The sequence below is a fragment of the Metarhizium robertsii genome, assembly GCF_000187425.2.
Source record: "Metarhizium robertsii ARSEF 23 chromosome Unknown MAA_Scf_4, whole genome shotgun sequence".
Lineage (NCBI taxonomy): Eukaryota > Fungi > Ascomycota > Sordariomycetes > Hypocreales > Clavicipitaceae > Metarhizium > Metarhizium robertsii.
This window is the reverse complement of record NW_011942182.1, coordinates 3,937,964-3,956,696: the sequence shown is the minus strand read 5'-3', so window position 1 is coordinate 3,956,696 and position 18,733 is coordinate 3,937,964. Positions and strand designations below refer to the sequence as shown.

Here is an 18,733-nt window from a genome sequence, read left to right as displayed (position 1 = left end):
TGGCCCTCATGAGCAACAGCAACTACAAGCAATGCGCGTATCGGGTAAACCAGCTATCGCCGCCGTCTTGCCTCGAGGTTTCTTTTGGAGTCGACTCGTGCCGCTGCTCAGATTTTGTGCGCTATGGATATCGAATCTCATCTTCCCTTGACCCGACGACTTGGTCCTACCATAAGACCACAATCCACATCCAGGGCAACCCCGACGGGGTGTGAGGACCAACCGCCAATTGTTCTTCTCGGGCAAGTCGAGTGACGCAAGTATCGGGTTCCACCGCAGCGCAAGTCGCTGTCAATATACCGAGAATTGTATGGAGGCACCTTCAATGTTGGCCGACTGGCCGTATCGTCTCAGGTCAAGTTAGTTCATGCTTCATGCCGTGTACCAGGGCGGCTCGGCACCCGCTTATCTCGGGTTGTCCTTTGTCTGGCCTTGACCGACTTTGGCCTTGTCTGGGCCCTCGTCCGGCTTGGCTGAGCGCCTCTGCCGCTGCCTTTTCTGCCAGTTGACCCTTTTCTCTTCCGCCCACGCGCCAGCCAGCCGCACGGCTACAAAGGCTGTGACGCACAGCTTCACCGTCTTGTGACAAGCCTGCGGTCCCGACCAATAGTCATTGTGCATTGAATCCCCACCATCAACTCCATTGGCTTTGTCAAAAGAATGCCTCCCTCAAGGTGGGTTGGTTGATCAGTCCAGTTTCCCCAGAGCTCGAGTGTCGCTCCACCGTCAGTTCTTGGACGATAGGCAGAGCCAGTCGGTCGTGACAGGCGATTGCTGCGTCTTGCTTGATCTCATTACTTGGTCGTCAGAATGTCGTTGTCTGACTTGGCTAACGAGCTGCTGGTAGCCGTGGCCCAGTTCCTGGATGCGGAGCGAGATATTGATGCCTTTGCCAAGTCTAATAAGCGACTCTATAGCCTACTCATCGCCCATCTATATCGATACAATGCACACAACTCCAGCGCATCCGCTCTCGTGTGGGCAGCCAAGACTGGCCGAGTAGAGACCTTGCGACGCGCTGTTTCCACCGGCGTCAAGGTCCACGAGTTTCCGCTTCTACCCATCGCCTCCGACAAGGGCCATCTCAACTTTGCCAATCTGCTGCTCCGTACACCCGGGGTAGATGTCAACGTGAAGGATGAAGACGGCTGGACGTCCCTGGCGGCTGCCTCGAGGCAAGGCCATGTCGACCTGGTCAACCTGCTTCTGGCTGCGAATGCCGATTTGCAGACCAATGACGCCGGCTGGACGCCGCTCAGTGTGGCTGCCAACGATGGCCACCTAGAAGTGGTGAGGCTGTTGTTGAATAAAGGGGCAGATGTATCTGTCCCGAGCGAGACGGGATGGACGCCTCTCAGGTCCGCTGCCTGTAATGGACATTTCGAAGTGGCCAAGCTTCTTTTAGCCCATGGAGCTGATGTACACGTAACCTCGGAGCGAATGTGGACGCCATTGCATTCAGCCGCCAACTCTGGCCATGCCGACATCCTCGAGTTGTTGATAGACTACGGAGCGAACACGGCTGCTGCAACTGCGGATGGCTGGACCCCTCTGGCATTGGCAGCCGACAAGGGCATGGTAGAGGCGGTAAATATACTTGTAGCAAAAGGTGCCGATGTTGCTCTGCCCTGTGGCAACGGATGGACACCCATGACACTGGCTTCAGATAGTGGCCATGTGCCTGTTGTGCAGATTCTGCTGGAAAAGGGTGCAAGCGTAGACTCACCATGCATCAATGGCTGGACTCCCCTGACTCTCGCTTCCGGAGCTGGCAGCGTTGCTATGGTTGAGCTTCTGCTGGATCATGGAGCCGATATCAAGGCAACAAATGAGTCTGGCTCGTCCTCTCTCCTCATCGCGTCAGACAGAGGCCACTGCGCCGTGGTCGAGTCTCTCCTCGCCCGCGGCGCCGACGTATTGTCGACAAGTCGTCGCGGATTCACCGCTTTGCACACTGCATCAGAAAACGGTCATGTTGAAGTAGCCGAGCTGCTACTCGCCCAGGGCGCAGACATAGCGGTAGGAAATTTCAGCGGCTGGAACGCTGTTCACATTGCGGTGCAAAATAAACACCCGGAACTCGTTGAGCTGTTCCTTAGAACCCCTGGGCTTGATGTCGACTTGAAAGACAACTATGGACGAACACCATTGTACCATGCGGCAATGGTAGGAAACGCGGTCATGGTGGATTTGTTCCTAGCAAGGGGTGCGTCACCAACTATATCGGATTCTTACGGCTCGAAACCCATCTTCACGGCAGTTAGAAATGGCCATGAAGCGGTTGCGCGCCGGCTGTTAGCCGTGAGTCCCTACCCTTTGGAGCAACTGGATAGCTTTGGACACAGCTTGCTTTGGTGGGCTCGACGAAGTGGTAGACCGGGCCTGCTGCAGCTCGTCCGGCAACACATCACGATGCACGATCCTGGCGCCGAGTTGGATGAGGACATGGAGCCGGAGACAAACCCCGTCAAGTTCATTGAAAATGCTTGCTGGTGCAAGGTCTGTACGCGATGCACCGTACTCGGCACTACGTCATACGAGTGTACGACCTGTGACGGTGGTGAGTTTGTTATTTGTGCTGAGTGCCATGACGCTGGCGTGCGGTGTCGAAAAAGCAATCACGACCTCATTCCTCATTCTTGCAACAGAATAGCTTAGGCAAGAGCCCGACCGAGTCAAAAGCTCAACTTTATGCCGCGTTTCGAAGATGGATGTCATTCTCGTTTATCATGTGTTGTCGTCGCCAACTTGCGGAGGGGACTTTTATCGATACCCCAGTTTTCGGATGTATGTTGCTGAAGACTTTGAATAGAGGTGGCCATGATTGTTGATGGAGGTGTCGTGGTGGCTTGCTTGCTCAAAGCGAGATTCCTGTAACGAGTGTTGAATTAGATTGGCAGTATTTGGACAAAAGGTAAACAGAATGGTTTCACATGTTGAGTAGGACTTGGGATCCTACGGTAGCTTATAAAAAGTATCCAAAAACATTGTCATTTTCTCGGCGTAGTGTGGCACAAATGTGAGTGAAAGGTGAGTCACGAGGGATGCGGGAGGGAACGGGCACTCGATTGCGAAAAATGGCAACAACGTCCCTGGCACCTGCCGCTTCCGCAGCAAGTTTGTACGGAAACCGGCAACCGCGCGTCACCGTGTCTGAGACGGCAAAAAAAAAAAATGTTCGCCAGGGTATGTCACCTGACACTTTACGACCATGGGACCTGGGAATCGCGATCCGAACTTGTTGCATCACCATGGGAGTACCACTCTCAATTGCAAGATTACCAGTAGGGCATTACACTTGATACCAACTATGCTCAACATTCCCTTCAATACGCCATGGCCAAATTTCCCAAACCCTCCGAATCTTCTTTTCCGCGGATATCATAGACGCCAACTCGGCCCTCGCCATCACCCACAACCAGCGATTTGCTGTCCGCCGCAAAGGCCAGCTCGGTGACACGGGCGAGGTCTTCAAACTGCTTCAGGCCCGGCCTCGGACCACTATCCATTGCCGTTGCATTCCGATCAGGCCAGCACCACACCTCCTGGGACGACATTACATCGATGACGGCCAGCGTTCCCCTGGCACCAATCGCTGCTCCGCTGGCGTGGCAGTACGCCACATATCGACAATCTGGGGAGATGCATGATGTGCAGTTGGGGATTGCAAACGTTCTGGTCGAGTTTGCCGCAAGATCCCAGACCAATACATGGCGAGACGGCACCTTGACCGGTGTGAGGTTATAGCTGTACCCGGCTCCCCCACGAGACGCTGGCGCTGGCACGGCACGGAACGTCGCAGGGATCCATATTGACACCACGACGCTGCCATAGGTCGTGAGGTCCGAGGGAATCGCGGTGTCAATCTCCCTGTGCTGCCAGGGTCGAGCCACCCGATATGGTTTGCTTCCGACAAGCCCGTTGTCATGCGTCTCCCATGCCACCAGGAGGGTTTCTTTATCGGGTGGCGGGTGTCCTCGTCGCGGAGGTCGGGGGCCTGCCGCAGCAACAAGGAGAGGGCTCGTTGGCGACAATGCTAGTTCGGGGTATTGTGGAATGAAGGGCAGGTTTGCTTCAGCAAGATTGATGCATCTCATCTTGACAAAGGGCTTCTTTTCCCTCGTGGCCGCAAACAAGTCAATGACGCCTGTTTCGCCTCGATACGTCGCCAGACGTCCCCACCCGTGATCGTACACTTCCATCTTCCCCACGGCCCAGCGATCCGCATTGTCCAGGGTTTGCAGACATTTCTTCTTTTCCCAGTTCCATATTTCGATGGACCTGCCGAACCGTGTGGCAATGGCAATCAGCTTACATGTCTCGGATAGGATGGCATGGCTTCGAATGAGGTAGTCACGCGAGCGCGACTGTGCCTCTGTATATGATGAAAATTTGATGACGCTTCCTATATCGCCAGTCTCGAGAGACCAAATCTTGACAATGTTATTGCCGTGTTTGGTAGCTAGGGTTGATGATGTGGAGGATACATCCAAGTAGTAGACGCTGTTGTTGATGCGCTTATCTTGGGACACAATCATGTTCCTGAAGCAAAGCTCCAACGAGGAGAGTTGTGATTGTTGATCTCCATGCTGGAATTCGGACGGGGCTGTATATTGGGTAGATGTTGGCGACTTGAAGGAGAAGGATCCGCTTGGCCCGGCCGCAATGCTTCCCGATCTGTCCGAATAGTGCGACGAACGTCCGCTGCTTGCTAAAGATACAGATCGTTCGGATGGGGGACGTCCAATGGATCTCGAGGCGCTGTTTGTTGCCTTGGGAGGTAAGGCGGGAAGGGGTTTTGTCGGCGCTGGATATAGGCTGGGAGCTGGGTAATACGTGGAAGATGCGTTGGATGAAGCGCGCCTATTGGATATGGGTGATTGTTCGTATTCAGAAGCACGTCGCCTGGGTATCGAGTCGCTGGTGCTCGTCCTGGACAGTCGATTGCTGGGGATGCTCGAAGAAGACTGACGCGAGTTTGTTGTCGCGGCCGCTGCAGAGTCGTCGTCTTGGCGCTCCTTGTCCGTCGCGGACGCGATGCTGTCGCCCTTGGCTCCCTTGAAGCGGCGCATTTGTTCGCGACGGCTTGGGAAAGCTCCCAAATGCACGCGCCTCCCGTTTTGTCTGAGGTGGGAAGGTTGCGAAGTCAGTCGTCTCTGTTTTTGGATTCATGTAAATGAGCCCCAGGGGCGGGGATTCATGCGCCATCTCACTCACAGGAGCTGCTGCAGCCCATCATCAGATGGACGGGGAGGGGGATCCATCTGGGGAAATCAAGGTCGAAAGAAACAGGGCCAGCTGCCAGGTTCCAAGTTGGAGGTTCCACTGCGGGATGGACATTCGGGAAACAAAGCTCTCAAACGCAATGCTCGAGGAGGTCGAGACGCATGGTATAAGAGAGAGAGGCTACGGGATACAACGACCGCCAGGATGGCATGTCTCGGGGCGCAACATGTTCTAGGCGACATGATATTTCGCTTCACTGCTCATTCATCCATCCAGCCTCGCCAGAAGGAGTGAGAGGAGAGAGAAAGAACAATACCGTCTGGTCGACTTTTGTGGAGTCCTCTCAGCCTCCAGCGGATGGAATCAACCCGTGTTTCAATGCATCTGCGCGAGTATGGCACCAAAGGCGCAACCCGCATCAAGCTGAGGCCCCCAGAAGGCCCGAACAAGTAGGGGCTAAGATTCCGGGGCTTCAACATGTGGCGATGGGGGAACATGGGTCTGAAGAGGGCCCATTGAGTCCTCGCCTCGTCACTCGTCCAATTCATCTCTCGTGAGCTTTCACCAAGACGCCACTGCGCCACGAGAACTGGGCAGAGGTCTCCATTCAAGCTGCGTCGGCTAGGTGGCCCTGAGCCAGGAAATTTGACAAGCGGCATTAGTGTTTTCTGGCTTGCCAGTCACAGTCCAGAGAAGGATGTCGGCTTTGGAGGTTTAACTTGGCGTCGTGGTTTGACAAGGGTGCAGCCTCGGAGTCTTTTGATTCCATTCTCTGTATCTCTTGCCATGTTGAAAGCAGCCCACGGTCATCCGGTTGGCTCGCCCCGTTGCTGGCGCCGTTGCAACCCTCCTCATCACAATCACATACTACTACGTGCTCGGTACGGAGTACTGTGAGCCCAATGAGGCAACGGCGCAGAACGGCGAGAAATGTCTCACCCAAGCGGCGGCTAGTCCCTAGCCAAGTTGACGCCACGCCATGTGTCAATGTTGCGACGATATCCGGCAAGTCAGGGGATTCTGAGTCAAGTCATGGGTCTTCCTTGGACCGAGCATGTGTGGGCTTTGTTGATACAACCTCATATCGACAACGCTCCACTCGGTCACAGCAAAAACACAACTTCGGCCAAGGGGCCCCCCGCCGCGGCTGACATGCCCCAATAAACTTGAGATGAATGAGTTGTTCAACCCTGCGGGTGTCAAGCCTAGAGGGGGATCTCCTGGTCTTGTGGTCACTGAGGCGCTCAGGGTGATGATGGATGCCTTCCATCAAGACACGGCACAGGTCACTCCCGGATACGCGGCAGGTGGCGCATCGAAAACTCCTGCACATCAGACCCGCAGGCCTTCATGGGCCGAAGTTGGCTTCGCGGCCAACGAAAGTGGCATAATCTGGGGTTTGCCGCGAGATTCTCACGTGGGCATGGTTGTGGAAAAGTTGTCGCTGCGCAATTTCGCCGACATTGATTTGAACTCCATTTGAACCCCTTGATGGTGATAGGACAGCAAGTGGTAAAACGAAATTCTTGGCAAAAACAGACGCAACAGGGGCTGTGGAAATTGAGTTACAGTTACTCCGTAGTCTGGTGGTTGCTCCACGTCAGTTCGCGAGATCTTCACGGCGCTGCGGGGGCCGTTTATTCACGATTGCGACCGACGCGTATGCGACCGACGTTTTGATTCCCCATACCATTTATTTGCTATTAATTACGGAGTACCCTCTCAAGCTTTTGAATGTAAATATTCTCTCTCGCCTCAGCGCCAAGTCGGTCTGCACAACGAGCCGCCAAGATGAAGGAATCTGGCTCCAGCAAATGACAATTTCCTCGTGAGTCACATTCCCTCTTGTCTCTCATTAAGCTCGCTTCGTCTTGCCGTGTAATGTCACCTTCACGTGCAGTGTATGAAACCATCATCGTGGGTATGGCACTGGTTTCACAGTCAGTGCTCAAGCTTTGTTTCAAGTTCCGAGGGAGTAACAAACTCACAGACGCCGCACTCGAAGTTGTGCCAGTGGCCGCGGGCACGGTCGTACTTGTTGTGCCAGACGGGGACGCACTCTCCGCGGGCGGCTTGCCGGTGCAACCGACGCCAGGGGCCGCAATGTCGTACGACCAGACATCAATAGCGAAATACTGCAGCGCGTCCGTGTCGATGCCGCTCTTCTCTGGATCTTTCTTGGCAAGCTCCAAGATCCCCGCGTACCCGTGGGAGTAGTGGTCCACGATGCCCTCGCTGATGGTGGGGACGTGGAATAACCTGTGCATCAGGTCCGTGGCCCAGTACGTGTTGAGCTTGGATCCGGTGACGGTATACCCGAGATTGCAGACGGACGAGAGAGGTCGACGGATCGCAAAGGATAACGGGCAGATGACTGTCTCGGCGGTGGCGTTTGACCCTCGCCAATGTCCGGCCCAGCCTAAACTCTGTCAATTAACCATGCGTCTCCAATACAACAGTTTGCTCGATGGCTCATACCCTTTTGCGTCTCGCAATTGCGGTCGGGATCATCACAGCGGAACAGCATCTCCGTCTTGTCGGCCGCGATGATGCGGTCGTACCATCCGATAGCGTGCGCGGTCGATCCGTTGCCAAAGTACTTGTCTACAAACTTGGACGCGTGCCCCCATCGCAGGAGATGGTCGCGCGCGTGCTGAGCCAGCTCGACCGTCTCATCTAGCCCTTGCTGAAGCTGAGCCCTCAGCGAGCTGTTGCACGACTCGTGGATGTTGAAGGAGGGCTTCCAGCCCGCTGCCCACTGGTGTGCCGAAGATGGCGACTCGGTGGGCGCGGGAATCGCCAGCGTTGGTGTTTCTGCCCGGAGACCGACGGGAGATGCCCAGACAGAGGGGGAGAGGAGCAACGCTGCGAGGACGGGATACATTGCGAACAGCTTGGACTATTGAATCAAGCATACAATAGATGTGACCGGAGCCTGGTTTTACCCGCGTCTCGTTTTTTCTGCGAAAAGGTCCATGTCTTTATACGAGTTCGGTCCATGACATGCCAAGGCTTGCGATGGCAGGTAAATCGCTCAAAATCATCGGCCATATTGACAAGGTGGGCAAAGTGTCGGGTCTAGATTCTTGACATCCGTTGAATTCAACAGAAAAATTTGATGGAAAATTGGAATTGGTGCTGTTTGTCCGGGTCATCAGGGTGCCTTGGGCGTCCAGCTGAAGGCTATCAGGGTTGCAATAGCTCTTTGCCAAGGCTGGATTGGCCGTCATGATAGGACCATGAAGGGGTTTTGAGGGTGCGTCGTCCAGTGAGAATCCGTCAAATATGCTTATTATTTAACCGTATTCATAAACCTTGAATCCCGATGGGCGCTGGTCCTGGCCTTGGTGTGTAATCGCGCATGGTCCAAGTTATAGACCCATGATGCGGTTGGTAACGCTTGTGGCGGCAGCCTCAAGAATATTAGACGAGTCTCATGTTTTTTTGATGTCTAGATAATGCTTTATGTAAACATGGGTTCCTTTCATGGAATGTATTAGATGGAAATCGGGTAGCTACCCTATAGAGTAATCGGATTTTAGTATTTTAGCAAGCTGGAGTATACTAATACCAGATAGTAGTTATATTAAGCAGAATAAAAATACTGTAATATATAACCGTTTATAATAAGGGGAAAAACTATAATATAAGCTTACTACTTATTTATTAGCTTTCTGGTATTTAAGGTTATATATTACCTTTTAAGCTAGTATATTTAATGTATTATAATATATTTGGTTTTTTTTTATATTACGTATTACTATTACTAAAGCCGGGTATAATTATTAATTATATTACTAGTAAGTTAAGGTAATTATTTAGCTTTATTTTATAATATATTTAAATTTATTTTAAGTAAAAAAGCTACAATAAACTACTCTAGGCTTATTAATATTTTATTATTTTAATTATTATTATTAAGATAATTAATAGTTTATATATATATATAATAAATAGTATATCTAGGAATTATTATTTAAATACGCTATAAATTCTTATATACTAATACAAGTAGAGAAACTCAGGCTGTTTGCGAGTTCTAGCTGACCTTCCAGTTACTTACTTCGAGTTCGTTTCGCAACTGTGATAAGAACTGTAAAGGGTGCGGAACTGTGTTCGTATTTCCCTTGACAATCTGCTTTATTATCGGGGGTAGGTGGTATTCCTCAAGGACTTGGCCCCCAAGATCTGAATTTTTGCAAAGAGTCTGGTGGGCATGAATTGAAAGCCCAAGGCAGCCGTTGGGCCAGAGGCCAGTGGCCTTGCAATTTCTCTGTCTCGTGATGCGTCGTGTAACCGTTGGGCTCAACCCTGTGAGAGCAATACCTTTGGACCGCGGGCCGCGCCGTGCGTGACGGGCAGTCAGAGAGCGGGGTTGCAGCCTTATTCTAAACTGTGAAGTCGTTTTCCACGCCTGCTGTGAATATCTTCTCAGATTTGCTTTCTTACCAGAAACTATTACCGCCGCAGGTTTTGTGACCTTGAGCTGTAAACATGGCCGACAAAACCACCACGTTGCGACAGGTTCTCTGCCAAAAGAAACCGTTCCTACCTTGCACATCGACATCTTATAGAAATACCAGCAACGGTGGCTGGCCTTGGCTGCAGAACCATGTCGTGATCTGGGACGAGTTTAATTTAAACACGCTCAACGAAAGCTACGGCCACGTTCTCGATTTCGCCGTCGCAGAGCCTGTGCTAACATGCCCTCAAGCAGACCAGATGCTGGGAGGCCTTGTGATGCATAAGGCCGACGACATGAATCATCTAACCAGCTGGAACGGTGGGATGATGGGGTCGACTCTCCAGTTCGCCAAGGCGTGTCTTGGACTTTGCCCAGGCGTAGTCCTTCGCCAACAGTATTCGACCCCCGACAAATTGCTTATTCCCAAATTGCCCGGTGCGTCAGCGAGACTCATCGTAGATCACGTAGTCTCGCTTGACGACTTCCCGGAGCAGCCACTGGTAATTGGCCTCGGGAGACTCAGTTCGAAGTGGAGTGGCAGAGAGCTCGCGTACCACCTCGACAATACGACACACGAGCTTCTCTGGCCCGTGAGACAGCTGGCAAATCTTTGCCAATTTGGCCAAACTCGATACGGGTACATTCAAACAGACCAGGAGCTGGTGGTTTGCTGCTTTAGCCAGGAGGCCGAGGGCGCTGAAAAGTGGAAGGCAGCAATCATGCCGATCCCTTGGACCAGGAACGGCGTCGATGTGCTCACGACGGATCTTGCCTTGTGGTGGCTTTGTATGCTCGCAATGTCGGCTCGTCATCATCGCGCTATTGTACCCGAGAGAGAAATGGTCAAGATCAACGCCTGGGATACCGTCTACATTGACGCCGAGCATGGCTGGGTGCGTCGTCATCGATACTCGGGTGTCGACTTGCCCACGAACCCTCCTTCGCAAGGCAATGCCACCGCCATCGACGCCCACGTAAATAGCGACTTCGATGTCGATCCCACAGCCGATGACCCGTTGGATAGCTTTTTCGACTCTGATGCCCCCGACGGTGATGCCCCCAACGGTACTGCTGGATAACAAAGGGCAAGTTTCCTAGGTGACTCGCCGTCTGCAGAGGCGGGCCTACCAGCCCCTTTGGGCCCTCGGGCAATAGCTTCTTGTACGCGAATTGGTCCCGGCTGATATGAGATGGAGACAGAGTAAAGAGCGTGGGGACGAGCTACGTTGAGGAGCAGCGGATCAATTCAGCTAGGGAAAGTAAAGTTGTAGCAAGTTGATGGTGACCATCACGGGATGACTAAGAGGATGTTTTTTTAGGTGGATCACGTGATGTGTGCGCGAATACAAGCCTGCTGATAGTATTAAGAGGAGATTCAGATTGATCAATTCAAGCTATTATAGTCCTTCATGTGGTCTATTTTATATAAGGCATTTAATCTCGCTTATATTAACCCGCTACAGCAGGATTATATACCGGATATATTTAAATATATTTATTTTAAAATATATTCTAGTATATAATAATATCCTTTTTTAGGTTATAAAATTAAAATCCAAGTTTATAATTATAATTTTACTTATAAATTATTTTATTTATAAAAGGTTTCTTAATAAAATTTATAAAAGTAAAAATATAAAAATATTATAATATTATTAAAGCTATTAATATTAATAAAAGCTTTATATATAAAAAAAAATATACAACTTAATTCTAAACTTAATATTTTTTCCGCGGAAATATAAGACCGTCCTTGACGCACCACCTGAGCGAGGTGCTACAACCTCTTAAAGCTTTTAGTTCAGCCGCCACTTTATCATCACAATTCAAGTACCACTTGGGCGGTCTGGTATCGAGCCGGAGGCGGGTCCTGGAACCAGCTCCTCTGCTCCCCGTTTCCCTTTTCCTTTGACCGGATTTCTTTTGTCCTGCCAATGCTCGAGCCGCTTTATTCCCGGGACCAGCAGGCGGGCTCCTCCAGTCATACAGCCTTGGGTCGACATAGGAAAAGACACGCTGCCGGAATGGGGTGCGTCTCAGGTCATACTTGGTTCGGCAGCCTCGGCCCCCGGGGAATGCGTAGACTGCGATTTTATTCTTTTGGTCCTTGTGCTCCTCGTTCCAGATATGCACCATCTCGTCAAAGTTCCAGTAGTCGCTCATACTAAACTGGAACGTTTCAAACTCTATAGCCGCTATCCATTCCGGCGTAAGATGCGGGTTCAACTCGGGGGTCGTGGCAAAATGAGGCGTGGTAACAGCCGTACTAAAGTCACAGATTTTGTTGTTGATGAGCTGCCGGTCTGCCACGTCAATGCAGACTATGCCGAGCTGCTGCAGTTGAATAATATCGCGGAGTATCTTGCGCGCATCCCTCGTCCGCAATTCCCGGGGAAGGTGGCCGAATTCTTTGACGATGCCGCGGATAGGCGGCGCTCTGCCGCTTTTGCCCAGGAATCGTGAGCGCATGTCCTCTCGGTCGGGATAATCCATGCTCCCGTTCCACTTGAGCTCGAGGTGGCTGAACTGCTTCATCATGGCTTGCTCGTGCTCCTCGTCCAGAAGCAGGTACCCAAAGCACTGGACGGCCAGTTGCTCATGGCCGGCCTCTTGGAGGCGACCAAAAGCACGGCACTCGCTGCTGAAGGGCTCCGAGTATTGGTAAAAGGCGCTCACTGTGTCGTAATTATCAACATCGTGATCGTAATCTGGGCCCAGATAATCCTCATCATAGGCAAACCTAAACTGAATAGGCAACTCAGCTACTAGCTCATTATGCATGTTGATGTGTGTTATCCCTTCTTACAAGTTTCAATGCGTATATTTGCCCCAGGATTTTAATCTTGAAGACGTGTGCATGCGAGCCTTCGCCTAGGTACTCGAGAAATTCAATCTTTTGCGGACCCTGGAAGTCGAATGCGTTCAACTTGGGGCCATTGCAGCATGGCAGTGGCACCAAGTCGGAGGCAGATTCGGGCCAATCCGGGTACATGGTGAAGCCGAGAGAGGATGCGGTGACTAATTGGAAGAACAAGGACATGACAAGTTCAGATCGGCCCCAGGATGGGGATTGGCCTGTTTAAGAGGACGGCGACTTCACTTCCATTCTGTGAGAATGTTTGGAGCGTCTTGTGAGCGCGCTGGATGAATTCTATTAGTCAGCACCCGTGCCCGGTTGGTGCACCATGGACGCGTCTTGGTTTTGTCGCATAGAGCATCTTGACATTGGAAATGCCGGGCATCAGGCCCGACGATGCGCACAGCCTTGTGTTTTACCAGGAGCGCCACAATCTTCTGCTTTGTAGCTCAAACAAGGCTTTGTGTGTCATGTATTTGATGCACCCAGCGGGCCTATTTATACACATGCCCCGGGACCGCACCGGTTCGGACAAAGGACAAAGGACAAAGGCAAAGGCGCCTTTGTTAAACCCTTTTAAACCAGGTCAGGGGCAAATCGTCCCCCTCCATCCTCATGTCCATGCCAAGCATGTCGGGCTTTCCATCGGGCCCAACAACGACCTGGGCTCGGTAGCAACCGGCCGGCCTCGTCACCGTTTTGTAGTCGTCGACAAAGTACCAAGCCAGCCACTTATCCCCGGCCACGTGTTGCAACTGAAACGAAACGTTTTTGCCAAACAGCTCGGCCCGGGGAACAACTATCCGGCACCCATCCGACGTGAGCGACAACACGCTGGGCGACCCGTGTGCTGCCTCCCAATCGTCACACCTCAGCGTCACGTTGGCATATCCATACCCGTCGTTGTAGTAGCTCCCTACCAAGTCGTCCAATGCCATGCCCGACGGCAATGCCGCGCCGCCTACTCCAGGATACAGACGGGCCGAGCAGTTGCGCAGCCCGTCATCCAAGTCTCTCAACAAGTCGTACCACCTGCCGCCTGGTTAACAATATATCCCCAGTACCAAAGAAGCGCGTGCTCGCTTACCCTTGTCGAATGTCATAACGGTTCGACGACGCCACCTCGAAATAGTTGAACAGCGTGGTGGAAAAGATGGAATCGAGCGCCGCCACACTCTCCGTGTTGAGCATGATAACAAACCCAAACTTCCGAGCCGGCACAAACGCCATGTACGACAGCATGCCGCTGACTCGCCCCGAATGGTACCACACGGCCTCGTTCTGCATCATGTTGGACCCCCAGCCGAGCCCGTAAAACTCGGTCCCCGAGTATATACGCCTGTCCTGCTCCGACACCATGTGCGGCGCCTTGAGAGCAGCGTGGCCAGCCGCGGAAATGGGCCCCGACTCGGAAATCATGTGTCGCAGATACCGCGACCAGTCGAGCACAGACGAAATGGCCATGCCGGCGCCCGCGACGCTCCCCTCATCATTCCACGGCAGCTCGCCAAACTGCTGCGTATCGTTGTTGTAGTAGTACGCGTGGGCGAGCTGGCCGCCGCCGCCGCTGGCGAGCGCATCGTCCGGGTGCAGGAACGTGTTCAACATGCCCATGGGGCGCCAGAGCCGGTTGCGGAAGAAGTCGGCCAGTCTGGTTGCACTTGTGCGCTCGACCACGTATCCCAGCGTGCCGTACATCATGTTGCTGTACTGCCATTTCACACGGGGCTCCTGGGACATGGGGAGATGGCGGAATCTGCGAACCATGTCCACGGACGAGTTGAACGGGCCGGAGAAGTCGTGTCGCGGATAGCCAGTGCGGTGACATAGCGCATCCTCGAGCGTCATGTGGTCCGTAGCCCAAGCGTCGGATAGCACAAAGTCGTCCTTGAGTATGCTGGAGATGGGCGTCGTCCACTGGATATTGCTGCCGTTTTTGTGCTCGTCGATCAAGATGGACAAGGCGGCAGCCGTCACGGACTTGGTCATGCTACCGCAGTAGAATAACGTCGACGGCGTGGCGGGCTCCGAACCCAATGTTGCGTATCCGAAGCCCTGTCGTCCATGTTAGCACCGGACCGAAGCAGAGTGGTACATGGCCGCGACAACCTTGGCCCACGTCTTGTTGCCTTCTATGACGGCCATCGAAAGCCCCGGGACGTGCCATTCATCCATTTGCGCCAAGATGAATTGCTCAAAGGCCTCGTTGGCGAATGCAACCTCATCTCCACCGTACTGGCCGTTGGGCACGCCTCTGGTCGGAATCGGCTGCCGTTTGGCCCCGGCTGCGGCGTAGAGAGATAATGTCAAAGCGAGTACGAGGGCCTTCATTGTCTCGTGATTTGAAGAACAAATGTATTTTGCCCGTGTGTTGAACCGAAGGGGGATCGGCATTTTATATCACAGCTTTGTTGTCTGAACCCCGGCTGCCAAGAGCAGAGAAATGCCCAATGCATAAAAGTCTAATTTCTGTCGTATGGTCGCCATTAGGCCGATTCTGGCAGCTCGTTTGAGAAACCCTTGAAAGAATCCTTCGTCTTGAATTTGACTGTGCCACCAGGTGAGCTGCAAATTCATTCGTCAATGTCAAGTGTCACAGCTTCATCCACCAAACCCGGCGACCGTCGGCACCGCTCGGGCCCTTCTTGTCCGATCCCGACGTACACCGAGGAGGAAATCACATACCTGTTGATGATGTTGTAGTTTAAATGAGTGTTGATTACAAGGAGAGTTGGTTCAAGTCAGTCGTAACGTGTGATAATCTTTAGTCTTGGTATTGTAGTCGCGCAAGTTATGCATGTGTAAATACCACGGGTCTACCGAGATTAGAAACACACGATTCCTAATATCACACCCTGCCTGTGAAATAGCAAAGTGGAGGCGCTCATATCCGGTATATAATCGATATAGCGCCTAGTTGAATATGTATAAATAGAAATTACCTGCCGTGTATAGAGAACTGTTTATCTGAATTCTGCAGTATTTATTATCGAATATTTTTAATTGCTTATTTTACTTACCGTAGTATATAATTCTTAGAATTATTTTGATACATTCCAGTCTTGGGAGTTTTTGGTATTTTTTTGCGACAATGTCAATTATATGCATGTGTCCATCCTGCTGCAAGATGATGATGAGACTAAGTGCAGAAGGCTTTCAGTACATATAAATAGAATTGAGATCTTAGAAGGAGCTTTATACCAAGGACGATTGTCCCAATGCAGGAGCTTGTTTAAAGTGAATATCGACAATGTTTGTATTTTCCTGGCTGACTTCATAGCCAATGGGTACTCCTTCCCTCAGTACTTTGTAGTCCACCTGACTCTTGTCGCTGAATATATCAAAAAGTATGCCTCCATTCTTGATTAGTCCCAGAAGGTGCCGGAATGCCGCAAACATGGCCAAACCTGAGCGCAAAATGGTCAAATGGTTCTTCCCAACTTGGCAGGAGCTAACCCTTGGTGAAGGACAGTTGGATATTGAGGGTCATCGTCAGGGGTCCCAAGGGCCTTCCAGAGGCCTCCGCCATCATCATCAATACAAAGCTATGATTTGAGGCGCCAAAGAGCCTCCCAAATATAGTCTTTTTCCACTGTGCAAAATTGCTGTTGTTGACTCAACAATTATCGCGGATACTTGTTGGTTTGAATCGCCACCATCGAGGTAGACGACCCTTGCCTTAGTGCCTAGAATCGATCCATGTCTTGGCGCAGTATTTGCTTACAGGCATGTTGGAGTGCTGCATAAGCCCGAGTGAAGACAATCAGCACCCTCCGATCAACCGGATACATGAGGTGTAGAAGCCGTCCTGGCCGCAGTCATCTCCGGGGCGATGGCCAGGCTGCGCCATGATGTTGTGTAAGCTGTTCCCTCCGTCCGGTCAACTAACCAGTGCACGCATGACGATGGGTGATGGTCTGTTCATGGGATGGAACAGGGCGGTTGGTATGAGCAAGACACCAGGAGAAATCGACACATTATCTAGAGCCGCAAGCACTATACACCAATGCTAATTAAAGCACAACCCTTTTCACATCGGGTCGCCTGCGTCCGCGTCCGCTTACATGTGTGATGGTAACGGGGACCATGATATCTACACCGCCTTGAAAATAGCAATCCGTCTCGCAGGGTTGGGACATGGATACCTGTCGATGACACATCGTCAGGTCACCCCGAATGCAAGGGATAAAACTCGGCATCTAAAAATACGGGCTCTTGTACGACCATCCGGGCGTTTGGGGGGGCAGGCCCCACGGGATCTACTGCACCTACTATTGGTGACGAGGATTTTCGATACAATGTAGCATCGGGCGACTTAAAAGTGATGCTAGAGCAAAGCGATACCTCTACCAGATGTATATCCCAGGCGGAACACCTCGACAACTTCACCCTGATTCTAACAACCGTCGCCACCGTCTTCGGGCTCGGCAGGCTGTACGTGAATGCGCCAAAGTTTACTTGGAGCGACTGTGCGGCCATTCCTATAAAGACACGCACACGTCTTGCGACGATGCTGATGACAGTCACCTAGTGTTTGTGACTCTGGCTATCCTGTCAAACATCGCGGATGCCGTCACAATGATTGCCTGTAGCTTTTTGGCCCCCCCCTTCTTTTTTTCCATCCAAAGCTTTCATGGTAGTTCATTCCCGGCATGTCTTGGGCCTTGTCATGTCCCGCCGCAACGAGTCACCCCATCTGCTGCAAAAGCGCCATGGGACTAATCGAGTTTATATATATGTATAGTTTCCAGGCTTTTCCGACACTCGTGGGACGTGCCTCTGTGCTGGGTCAATGAGGAGTACCAAAAGGTGGTGTGACGGTCGCAGCAGCCCAAAGTTGTTACTAACATGAACCTGAACGAAAAAAAGTTATACTATGTGTGGGAGAGCCTGCTGAATTTCAGCTGCTCCTCCTTCAACTCTTCTCTGTCTCCAAGGCGATGAAGATTGCCATATGGGCAGGAATAGCTTGTACCTTTGTAATATACACATCAAGCCTGGCCGTCAACTCGTACTTTGCCGCTCTTTACCTAGCCAAGACGTGGGACCAGCTCATTGCTGAGGCCCTCGGAAGCACCCTGTTTCCTCTATACTGGGCCGTCGGCCAAGGCGCAGCAAGTACCCTGCTCGACGTGTACATCCTCATCCTGCCCTTGCCCACCATCTACCCGCTCAATCTATGCCGGCGGGAAAAGATCCAAGTAGCAGCGGTATTCCTGGTCGCTCTCTCGTGAGGAGTCACAATAAGCCACCGTGCTGTCTACGTCCGGCTGACCTGTCTCTCCAGGGCTCTCGTGGCGAGCGCCACATCCCTCGTGTACAGAGTCAAATCCATCCAAGATGAAAACCCGGACCTGATGTACGACGCCGGGGTCTTGTTGCTCTGCAAGTACGTGCTGCGACCAAACCCCCCGCAGGCCCGCAGGGGAACAAACAAGGTGAGACTGATTCTTTGTGTTAACCTCGCAGAGATGGAGGCTTCCCTCATAATATGCTCGGCCCCGGCCTTTGCCAGATTCATGCGCGTCCACGTCTTGGAGACGCGGGTTTTGAAAGCCCTCCAATCGTCGTGGGGAGGCGGCCGTAGTTCCGGCAGTCGTTCCGACATGGCAAACAGGAAGCAGGACCCGAATCAGCCCAGGACAGGGCGCGAGAAGCGCCCCAACTACAAGGGTCGAAACTACATGGAGATGGGGGACATGTGGCTGCTCAACAGTGGCGCAAGGGCCGACGTTGAAGCCGTGAAACAAGATCCCATAGCAAGCAACGGTGATGCAGACGGGATGAGAATGGTCAAGACATTTGATGTCCAACATGCGCCGTTGACGTCTTTCAAGTGAGCAGAGAGAGGAGTGCTCTGCCCATCATTTTCCAGAAAGACGGCTGAGAGGAGCCTGGATTGGGTGGGATGCAGGCCATGGCAAAGCGGCCAAACAAAGTCCCTACATAAGCGAGGCATGATGGGTTTTCGAGATGGGAGCTGGTGGTGGTCCTTGCTAGACAGAGGTGGTGGACGCCATTGCTCGCTATTAGATTGGTCTTGGACAGCGCCTTTGGATCTGTGCATGACATATTTGCCGTTTTAGGATGCATTGCAGGAAAAGGGATAGAATAGGTGCTAAGATTGAGCTATGGTACTGCATGTTTGGTGGACAGTCGAGGGAGAAGGCTTCCAATGTTGCTAG

At 52.1% G+C, this 18,733-nt stretch overlaps 7 protein-coding genes across 7 annotated transcripts; 3 read left to right on the top strand and 4 right to left on the bottom strand.

The window, feature by feature from the left end:
* Nucleotides 1–810: 810 nt before the first annotated feature.
* On the top strand, nucleotides 811–2,658 carry MAA_10008 (Ankyrin repeat protein; the record flags this gene model as incomplete). The annotated part of the gene is made up of 1 exon (XM_007828006.1): nucleotides 811–2,658. One exon carries the CDS (start codon nucleotides 811–813, stop codon nucleotides 2,656–2,658), a length of 1,848 nt encoding a protein of 615 aa, XP_007826197.1.
* A 668-nt stretch (nucleotides 2,659–3,326) lies between these two features.
* On the bottom strand, nucleotides 3,327–5,072 carry MAA_10007 (WD40 repeat-like-containing domain protein; the record flags this gene model as incomplete). Its single annotated transcript, XM_007828005.1, has 1 exon — nucleotides 3,327–5,072. One exon carries the CDS (start codon nucleotides 5,070–5,072, stop codon nucleotides 3,327–3,329), a length of 1,746 nt encoding a protein of 581 aa, XP_007826196.1.
* Nucleotides 5,073–7,116: 2,044 nt separating this feature from the next.
* On the bottom strand, nucleotides 7,117–8,110 carry MAA_10006 (major allergen Asp f 2-like protein; the record flags this gene model as incomplete). Its single annotated transcript, XM_007828004.1, has 3 exons — nucleotides 7,117–7,155; nucleotides 7,215–7,645; nucleotides 7,705–8,110. 3 exons carry the CDS (start codon nucleotides 8,108–8,110, stop codon nucleotides 7,117–7,119), a joined length of 876 nt encoding a protein of 291 aa, XP_007826195.1.
* A 1,610-nt stretch (nucleotides 8,111–9,720) lies between these two features.
* Nucleotides 9,721–10,770, top strand: MAA_10005 (uncharacterized protein; the record flags this gene model as incomplete). Its single annotated transcript, XM_007828003.1, has 1 exon — nucleotides 9,721–10,770. One exon carries the CDS (start codon nucleotides 9,721–9,723, stop codon nucleotides 10,768–10,770), a length of 1,050 nt encoding a protein of 349 aa, XP_007826194.1.
* A 640-nt stretch (nucleotides 10,771–11,410) lies between these two features.
* MAA_10004 (uncharacterized protein) lies at nucleotides 11,411–12,683 on the bottom strand (the record flags this gene model as incomplete). Its single annotated transcript, XM_007828002.1, has 2 exons — nucleotides 11,411–12,436; nucleotides 12,498–12,683. 2 exons carry the CDS (start codon nucleotides 12,681–12,683, stop codon nucleotides 11,411–11,413), a joined length of 1,212 nt encoding a protein of 403 aa, XP_007826193.1.
* A 431-nt stretch (nucleotides 12,684–13,114) lies between these two features.
* Nucleotides 13,115–14,879, bottom strand: MAA_10003 (Beta-lactamase/transpeptidase-like protein; the record flags this gene model as incomplete). Its single annotated transcript, XM_007828001.1, has 3 exons — nucleotides 13,115–13,580; nucleotides 13,636–14,603; nucleotides 14,658–14,879. The coding sequence occupies 3 exons, from the start codon at nucleotides 14,877–14,879 to the stop codon at nucleotides 13,115–13,117; spliced, it is 1,656 nt and encodes a 551-aa protein (XP_007826192.1).
* Nucleotides 14,880–17,488: 2,609 nt separating this feature from the next.
* Nucleotides 17,489–18,388, top strand: MAA_10002 (uncharacterized protein; the record flags this gene model as incomplete). The annotated part of the gene is made up of 2 exons (XM_007828000.1): nucleotides 17,489–17,778; nucleotides 17,836–18,388. 2 exons carry the CDS (start codon nucleotides 17,489–17,491, stop codon nucleotides 18,386–18,388), a joined length of 843 nt encoding a protein of 280 aa, XP_007826191.1.
* Between the last annotated feature and the right edge of the window lie 345 nt (nucleotides 18,389–18,733).